This window comes from Phoenix dactylifera, chromosome 8 (genome assembly GCF_051530095.1).
Source record: "Phoenix dactylifera cultivar Ajwa chromosome 8, Ajwa_hap1_PhDact_Kaust_v1.1, whole genome shotgun sequence".
Taxonomy (NCBI): Eukaryota; Viridiplantae; Streptophyta; class Magnoliopsida; order Arecales; family Arecaceae; genus Phoenix; species Phoenix dactylifera.
In genome coordinates this window covers 4,255,743-4,265,189 of record NC_143197.1, presented here as the reverse complement: position 1 = coordinate 4,265,189, position 9,447 = coordinate 4,255,743, and the positions used below count along the sequence as shown (strand labels likewise).

At 43.6% G+C, this 9,447-nt stretch overlaps 1 protein-coding gene across 5 annotated transcripts; it reads left to right on the top strand.

Annotated features, from left to right (window-relative positions):
• The first annotated feature begins 225 nt into the window (after window positions 1-225).
• Window positions 226-4,582, top strand: LOC103717510 (uncharacterized). 5 transcript variants are annotated; one of them, XR_005510936.3, is made up of 3 exons: window positions 226-2,140; window positions 2,756-2,795; window positions 4,082-4,582. XR_005510936.3 is itself a non-coding variant. In XM_039124335.3 (2 exons), the coding sequence occupies exon 1, from the start codon at window positions 541-543 to the stop codon at window positions 2,110-2,112; it is 1,572 nt and encodes a 523-aa protein (XP_038980263.3). In that variant the 5' UTR covers window positions 226-540; the 3' UTR covers window positions 2,113-2,140; window positions 4,082-4,582. The 5 variants fall into 5 exon arrangements, 3 of the variants coding, with proteins under 3 accessions (XP_038980263.3, XP_038980264.3, XP_088558568.2); XR_015967804.2 differs by having other exon boundaries at window positions 4,042-4,582; XM_039124335.3 differs by lacking the exon at window positions 2,756-2,795.
• The last annotated feature ends 4,865 nt before the right edge of the window (window positions 4,583-9,447 follow it).

The window sequence follows — 9,447 nt, the reverse complement described above, 5'->3', positions numbered from 1 at the left end:
TTTTTTTTTGAATACCTTTTGACCTACCGCTCTGGGAATATAGAACGGGGCCCAGACCGTCAGACCCGGATTAATTCCAGCGAACCCCGCCCTCCTCCGAAAGTGATGGCATTGTGGATATTTACGCGAAAGACAGTGGCGATATCTGACGCGGTTTCGGGCAGGGACGCGTTGGAACTTGCATTCTTGGGCCGTTGTATGCTATAAATCCGCATTGGTAAGGAAACCGTCCACAAAAGGGACCGGCGACGCGAGAGGAAAAAAGCGAGTGCCAGGACCGGCGACGATCTCATGAGAGAAAGAAGCGGCTAGAGAACCCAACGGACTACACCATGGTTTCCCATTTTATTTCCAAGAAACCCTTCTTTATCCGCTCCTCGCCTCCCCCCCGCTCCCTCGTCGGCGCTAACCACACCTCCGCCCGCTTCTGCTCCCGCTAAATCCTCTTCGACTACGCGATTAGGTTTCCGGCTGGGACTAGATTTAGGGTTTGGATTCTTTTATTTTTTAACACTGATTCTTTGCTATTCTTTTCCGGCCATGGAGCCGGGGGCGAGATCCAGCTCCGTGAAGAACATCGTGGTGCGCGTGCTGCTCTTCGGCGTCTTCGTCCTCCTCCTCCGCTTCGTCTACGTCGTCACCGTGTACGGTGGGCCCTGCAAATCCGGCGACTTCTGCATTTTCTCTTTCCCCGGCGACGGCCTCAGCATCGCCGGCGCCGGTGCTTCTGTCTCCGCCGGCACCGCCGCCTTCGTCCGCGTCGCCGCCGGCTCCGCCGCCACCACGCCCGCCCTCTGGACCACCCGGGAGTGGCGCAAGGCTGTGGACTACTACTCCGCTATCTTCCAGGACCTCCTTGTGGAGGGCTTCCTCTCCCAGACGGCCAAGTCCCTCTGCGTGGACACCCCCGTCGGCCAGGAGGTCCTCGCCCTCAAGGAGATCGGCGTCCCCGACGCCGTCGGCGTCGCCAAGAAGAAGGCCCCGCCGCTGGTCGTCGCCGGCGGCGACCTCCTCCACCTGCCGTTCCGCAACGGCACCTTCGACTTCGTCTTCGCCGGCCGTAGCCTCGACCGGTCCAAGCGGCCGGCGGATCTCGCCGCGGAAATCGAGCGGAAGATGAAGCCCGAAGGGCTTCTGGCCGTCCTCACCACCTCCGCCGGCGACGCGTACAGCCTTCACTCCCTCGCCGATCTCTTCCCCTCCTGCGTGAAGCTCCGCTCCCGCGAGATCGACGGCCCAGATTCGTCCTCAGCCCTCCGCGAGATCGTATTCCAGAAGAAATTCGACAGTGAGATTCTCTCCTTCAATGGAGAGAATTCCAATCCTTCCTCCGGTGGCAATTCCGCGAACAGATTCTCCATCCCTGAGCACAAGCTCCAAATTCTAAAATCCGCGGAGCCTCTGATCAAAGAGGAGCCATTGAAGCCATGGATCGCCCTGAAGAGAAACATCAAAAACATCAAATACCTTCCATCTATGGCGGATATAAGCTTCAAGCGGAGGTACGTGTATGTCGACGTCGGTTCCCGGAGCTACGGCTCAAGCATTGGGAGCTGGTTCAGGAAGCAGTACCCCAAGCAGAACCACACCTTCGATATCTATGCCATCGAGGCCGACCGGGCGTTCCATGACGAGTATGCGGCCAAGAAGAATGTCAAGTTGCTGCCCTTCGCTGCGTGGGTGCGTAACGAGACCCTGACGTTCGAGATCAATCATGACCCGGAGCAGCATGATGCCGAGAAAGAGAAAGGTGGCCGTGGAATGGGTCGGATTAGGCCGGTCCGTGGGCCCTCCGAAGGTGTGTCGTCCGGGGAGCTGCATACGATTCATGGATTTGATTTTGCTGAGTGGTTGAAGAGGACGGTATCGGATAAGGATTTTGTGGTCATGAAGATGGACGTGGAGGGGACAGAGTTCGATCTGGTGCCGAGGCTGTTCGAGACCGGGGTCATCTCTTTGATAGATGAGCTCTTTCTGGAGTGCCACTATAACCGGTGGCAGAGGTGCTGCCCTGGGGAGAGGACGCCCAAGTACAGGAACACCTACGGAGAGTGCCTGAGGCTGTTCACTTCGCTCAGGAAGAGCGGCGTTCTTGTTCATCAGTGGTGGTGATCGGTAACCGATTACAAAAACTCGCAAGGTCGTAATCACACTTCCAGCTTCTTTATCATTTTTTTGTTGGGTTATTCGCAAGAATTGCTTTCTTTCTCCTTTTCCTTTTTCCTTTTTAATGCTTCTACATTAGTTGAGAATTGTGTAGCTTCGACTAAGCAAATAAAGAACCCAATTCGTTTCAATATTTCATGTTCTGAACACTGAATATCTTTTAATGGGTCTTTACTGGTGCAGTTCAGCTATCTGCTTTATTTATTATTTTTATTTATTTATTTAAGATATTGTTGCTGCTTGTATGTGTTTTATATGCGAATGCTTACAGTAAAATATAGAGTTGTTGTTTATGGCGGTTACAACACATTGGTATGTGCAATATTTCTATTCGCACAAACTCAGTTTTGCTTCTCCCTTATATTACATCTCTTGAGCTCCCTTTTGGAAATTTACGGTAGGGATGTCGAGCTCAAGCTTGTAGGGGTTTGATTATCGAAGTTGTTTCATCTAAAGAGCTTAAACCTCTTGGAAAATTTCAAACAATGATTTCTGTTAATTTGTGATTGAATTCTCTGTATTTTTTCTTGTATATACTCGTTTGATCTTTAAGAGAGACGAATTAAGATTGTATTTTCCATATTCTCAGGGATGAAAAAGCAGGTTTAGTTTCCTGGAGTTTTATTCAGGTAATTGCTTTTATATGTATGTGTAGCACCAAAAGCACTCAATGGTTTGAAAACTTCTTTACCTGTTTGCACAAAATGCCAGAGCAATATTTTTCAACAATTGTGGTTATTAAATTGGTACATATGAGAACTGGTCTGTGTATGACTTTTGGACTTATGTGCCTGCTAGCAATAGCGATATGTGATAACTATTATATTTCTGTGAAGATTAGTTTACCCACATGGCGTTGAAGTTTTTAACGTAGGAGAGGGCAAGGGTGATATGATGTAGTTATAGCAGTTCACTAGATGTGATTTCTGTTCATGTCATAGGCAAAGGATTGTAAGGACATGTTGAAGGTTTCCTTTAATAGAAAGGCGGTATTTAGTCTTAAAATGTTTTTAGTTAGTTGATTAATTATGACCATGCTCTCTGTTTTGTGCAGACATGATAAAATGCAATGTAATAAAATTATGGAATTTTAAACATTCGTAGTAAAATTATGGAATTTTAAACATGATGCTAGCAAATGTAATTGAATATATTATAGTACAGTGGATAGATTGAGTCCCCATAAAGTTCACATTTGTCATCTAAACTTTGTCGAAGAAACAACGTACAATTCCTCCATAATTTATCGTGGACAACTGTGCTAGAAAGCAGACTAAAATGATGACAATAATGGATTACTTTATCAAGTGCTAAGCACTTGGCATGAGAACCAACCTAAAATTTACGGATATGAAATTAATAATTAAAAGAAATGCACCAGCAGAACTCTTTTGGAGAAATACTCCACAGAAACTGATAGAGGGGTTGATTGACTAGAAAATAGTAAAGATCAAAAAAATTTAAGTAGAGAAGCTTTGCTTATTGGGTTCCAAAATCTGGTGTCTGTTAGGAGATGGCGAGATGCGTAATTGGAAAGTTAGGTAGAAGGATTGTGATAATGTGAGCGACAATTTTGGGATAGTGATTGTTCGCTGGCAGGTTTTGGGGGAAAATAGAATACTTAAAAACTCTTGTTAAAAGGATTGATATCTCTGTATTTTTTAAGATGGAGACATGGAATTTGTGGTTTCTTTGGATGGAGAGAGAGTTGTTTTATCATCAAGAGCAGTGATTTGATGATTTCGGTACAGGCCAACACAGTTGCATTATTTGGTTGATTGAATGAGTTTTATGGTCTGCTTGATAATTGGTTGTGTGATTTTGCTGCACCTATTATGTGTCTAAATCCTATATTATATCAATGCTTTATTCCAGGGTAAATGAAGAGGAAACTAAACTTATGGTGATTAAACAGGATCTTATGATGGAAACGCGGGTAAATGAAGAGGAAACTGTGGAATTCCAGGGTGAAAGTGTTATTTCAGGAATTTTCAATGATGGTTTCTCTCTTGATAGAAAGAGCATGAATCCATATGATTGAAACAGCTACACCTATTTTAGCTCTCTCTTAAGAAAAACACTTCATATTTGTTTAAGATTAGTCTCGAGACGGCGAGCGGCATAATGTGCAGGGCATTCAGAGACTGATACCTCCACAGACCATTCAGACACCGATAGCTCCACAAACTAACTGTAGGTCCGGTTACTCTTCCTGAAAGAACCCGAAAGTGTTAATCTGTCCCCTGTGTAAAGTGTAGTTTGTAAAACTTTTTAGAACTGTTTCCCAACAGCTACTCTGAGAGAGATCTAATTCTCTGTCACACCGTACCAGAAATTTATCACCCACTATCTGACAAATGTAGCGTCCCATCTTGTATCATAAATATTTCTACAGTCTACAGTACCATTCCATTTACTGTGGTTCCTCGCTCTGCTGCTCGGCTCCTCGGTTTCCCTCTCATGTGATGCTGTAACAAATCCCTTTGGGACCTAGCATCCCTTTTCTAATGAATTCCCGGGCCTTCTTTTTTCAAGGAGGCTGTAGATGATGAGGGTTGGTTGGCATGGACTGGATGCCAGCTCCACGTTCTTTGAAGTGCATGCGAGGGTGCAACCAGCCACACGGTCGGCCTGTTGGCATGGACATATGCGATGTAAAGGCTTCCTCTTTCGTTTATTCGACAAAAATGGCCATGCGTTGTTCCAACGTGTGCGTGTGGCCCAACTCCCGAGAGAGTATTCATGCGCATTGTTTTAAACTAGATCCAACTATTTATCGGCTTAGGCTACAGCGGAGGGCGAGTTCATGATTCTTCTGGTGTATAGGAGAAACGTAGAGAATTTATTAAGCTCATTCGGCTATTTGATCTCGAGAATCTGGAGTTTTGACATATGCATTAACTGTGAGCAGGCTGGCAATACCAAGCCGAGACTCTTTGGCGCGCTTGAGAGAGTGTTTTTTCTTCTTCTTTTTCTTTTCCCCCCTCAAGAACAAACTTGGAGAGGGATTTATTTTTTAGCGAAAACTTAGAAGAGAGTGAGATTAATATTTGAGTAGGCACGTGCCTGTCCACTATCAAATGGTGCCAAAGCAATCAGAAGTTTGCAGGATTTGAAGAAAAGGAGGCCTCAGAAAGAGAACGCCGTAGCCAACGTGCGTCCAACATGCAGAGTGTATGTTAAAAACAATATCCAGCGCCTGTCGACTGCCCCATAGACCTCCACGTCCGCACACGCCTGGGACGCTGCCGGGGAGGAGGCCGCAGGAAAAGGCAGCGAAAGCTCCAGCCCTCCCGGGCAGCGGCCTTCTACCCCATCCAGGACCCGCTGCTCCCGACCGCCGCTGCAAGGGAAGCGAAGTGGGTTTCAAGTGGGAGGGCGAATTACCTCCTCCCTTCTTCTTCTTCTTCTTCTTTGAAAACAGCAATTCATATAGCTCTAGTGTGAGTACATCCTGCCAGATCAAAAGAAAGTGCGAATCGACTCGAAAGTTTAGGTAACGACCGAAAACTTCATCCTATAAAAAGAATGGTGGGAAAAGCCCTTTACTAAGCCATTAGAAGCTATTTTAAGCTACAAGAGGTCATCCAAGCTGTTGCTGGAAAATAGTCCCGGGGGTGACTGCGAACCGAGGAGGAGGAGCTTCTGCTGCAGTGCGATGGCGGACGGCTGTCTCCGGCGGACCTGCAAAAAATCTTTGGCCGGGGGATCCGACGAAGGCCCTTCGATGCTTAAATCAAAGAGAGACTTTGAAAATATATTTAATGGAGAGCTGGCGAGGGGAGAAGATCCTCTCCCTAGAGTCCCCCCCTTTTTTATAGGAGGGGGTGTAGCAGTTATACGTAATCAGACGTGATTACGCAAATCTTGGTTTAAATAAATTACCTTAAATGGCTCGAGATTTCGGGCTAGCTGGCGATCGGTTGAGATTGCACGGATTCAAATATTGACAGCAGTTGTGGCGGAGATTGCAGAATTTGATTCCAGATATGGAGAATTTGGTGGTCCTTTCCTTAGGCGGACCGACTTGATTGTTGGTAGAGTCGGGGTCGGCTTGAGGTCAATTGAGCTTTGCTCATCCGAGACCATGCATGCCGAGGTCATGCCTGTCGAGGTCGTGCTTGTCGAGGTCATGCTTGTCGAGATTACACCTGCCGTCGGATTCAGGTGCTTTAATTGTATTTTGTGGGATGGTCCATTCCCCCCCATCCCACTCAGAAACCTCTCTAAAAGCCCAGCTAACTTAGCCATCGAAGGGCTTTCCCTAGCCAAGGCTATGTGTAGACATTCCGGAGCGCAGGAGGTGGTCCTTTTTCTCCGTTCCGGTCGATGTCTCCTCGACTTCTTCCGGGTGGTCACCCTCAGGCCAGATTTCAACCACAGCAGGAGCCATTGCCCGAAAAGAGTGGAGAGGACAAACTCTCAAACGTTCCTCATAAGTGTGAGGGGCTATAATCACACTTCTTAATGGGCTTTAACTATTGTTAGTGCACTTTATTTAGGGATACATGGCATATTGTTATTGGATAGCCGGTCTGGTCAATAATGGTGACAAGTAATAAATCCAAGCCACATCGCGATCTATCGGGATTGAACTTCTACATCCTTCTACAATATGTGCAAAGGAGATTCCGAGCAAACACACATAAAGAATTGTGACCTTAATTGCCCTATACTAGGCCAGGTGCCGTTCTTATGATAATTGTCTACTTTGAGCTCCAAGCTCATAGCAGACATCCAGATGATAAAAAACAAACTTTTTATTTTTGGTAAACTAGATTTATTAAACCAATCCAAAATAAATACATATATAGGAAATAAAAAAAATAAAATGTCTAAAAATTCAAAAGAAATATTTGTCACAGCTATCCATACAGTAGATCCATTATGATCAGCTGCATATATCATCATATAATTGACGGCACTGTTAGCCTTTCTATAGGCATGCGTCACTTAAAAAATATATTGAGTTATCTTCGTACTCCAACAACCCTATCTTTAAAGGATGAGTACAGATTTGTGAAGGTAAAGAGCTAGGTAGCTGCCTCACAACTGTTAATGCAACTCCCTCAAGGATGATATGTAAATGACACACTTTGCGGTGCCAATTAAAATGTAACATCAAGAATACACCGTATCAGCATGCGTTATTAAGCATTTTTGATGATTCTATGGACTTGCAAAACTACTTGGGCTTGATTAGTTGCGCCCTGCAGTCTAAATTTCGGGCCCATGTCCAAGGCTGGATCCACGTACATACTTCCAATCACAAGCAGCTCTTTAGGGAAAAAAGAGCACATGATTTAGTGGCCCCATTCACGTGCTTGGCACAAAGACAGGCCTATAGTGGATAAGATGGCCTATAGTTAGTTGATCCGTATCAACTAACTGCGCATCCAGTTCAATAAAATCTGGCTAATTCAACTTAAGAAATTATATTATAAACGTAGGTCTGATCAGATTTAGCTGCACTTTAAGATTAATGCTTGCTTGATTAGCAAGGTTACAGGTCTGATCTGCAAGGTTGGACCGAGCTTGAAATGGTAAGGTGGAGCTGTAAAAGAGAATAAGATGAGCAAAAAAAGTTGTCAAACTTTATCCAACAGAAGATTGTCGGTTGCCTAGGACCAAATTTTTGGAAATAGTGGAGATTTGAAAGAATTATGAAACCAAGTATAGCAGTGTAAATATACTTAAGAGTTCTTCTAAATATAGCTCATATAAGATGAGGATCGATATCGATTAGCGAGAAGAGGGACGTGCACCTTAACTGTTCGGTGAATAATATTCGTAGGTGGGATGTGTGTTCGTAGGTCGAGCACTAACGGTCATCCATTGGATGACTTTAACTACATTTATGGTGCCTCTAGTAGAGGCCACATGGTGGGCTTTCATTGGTCAGCCTAATTAGATCAGCAACAATAAGACATATCACTTTCATATTCATAACGAGCGTAGCCCAATATTTCTTTCCCAGTAGAAGTGTTTATGAAAATCCCTTCAGTTCTATCGGAATGAATCTTGTTGATATTATTTTAAGAGAAAACTTAATGCTGTTATTTTCAGGTTAATATTTCTTTTATTATAAAACCATAGTTGGTGGATGACCGATTAGTTTTTAGAAATAAACAACTTTGGACCTAAAATAGGTCTAAATCACGTAGATTGGCCTTAGGTTATGTTAGATGAATCTCGATACATAGAAAAAGTCTAGGTAGAATGAGTGATTACGTCCAAACTCAATCGGACCTTAAATTCTATTTCCTAGGTCCACCATGGAAATGAATTGGGATCATTACCCCCTCGTTTTGGATTTCTCCAAGGCAAGAAAAAAAAAAAAGAAGCAAAACTCTAATTTCATAGAGCACCTCATTGGATTCAAACCCAATCTCTCTTTGGGCAAACAGCTATTCATTGAGAGAGCCGAGTTGGAGCTTCCTCATCATAGTTTCAGTTTTAGGCACATTATGCTCGTCTAGATAATGTAATATATAATTATGTATAATTGTATTAATAGTATTAATTAATGACTCTTAATTTATATTAATAAATACTTATTTGGGTCTATAAGAAACTATAAAATATATAAATAAATCTATCTCATCCTATCAGCTTAAGCTTTTAGGACAAGTGGTAATTTTTACATTATGCATTCAGTGCATCGTAGTCATCCAATCTCTCATTATACGTCGTCACCTTTCTTTTGATCTTCGGGTATGTAAGAAAATATGAAATATATAAATAAATGTACCTCATTCTAAAAGTTTAAGCTAATAAGATGAGATAGATTTATTTATATATTTTATATTTTGTTACAGACCCGTTGTTTCCTAGGCTAATAAAACCAAAACGGCTCTCCATGCGATCAAGATGGCTTTGTTAATGTGCCATAAGTTTACCATGGCTTTGCCAGCTTTGTGTGCAGTGATCTTGAAGGGGCAGGACATGTGAATTAACCCTATGTATCCAAGAATCGAAGAGGCTAGCTGCCATGTACCAAACAAACAAACAACAAACATTGTCTTTGTTCCCGGAACTCACGACAAACACAAGAAAGTCTTCCTACGTTTCCCTTTTTCTGAGATCGGAAATTTCCATCCTCATTCTTTTAATTCTCTCTACAGTCACCTCCTCATATGGTGATAGTTATCCTAAATTTATGCTTTCTTTCGGGCCAAGGGGAGAAGCAGCTCAAATGGGTCACCTCGAACAGGGTCAAAATGGCCTAGAGTTCTTTTATTTTCTTTTTCTTTGAAAAAAAAAAACGAGAAGGCTTTGAGT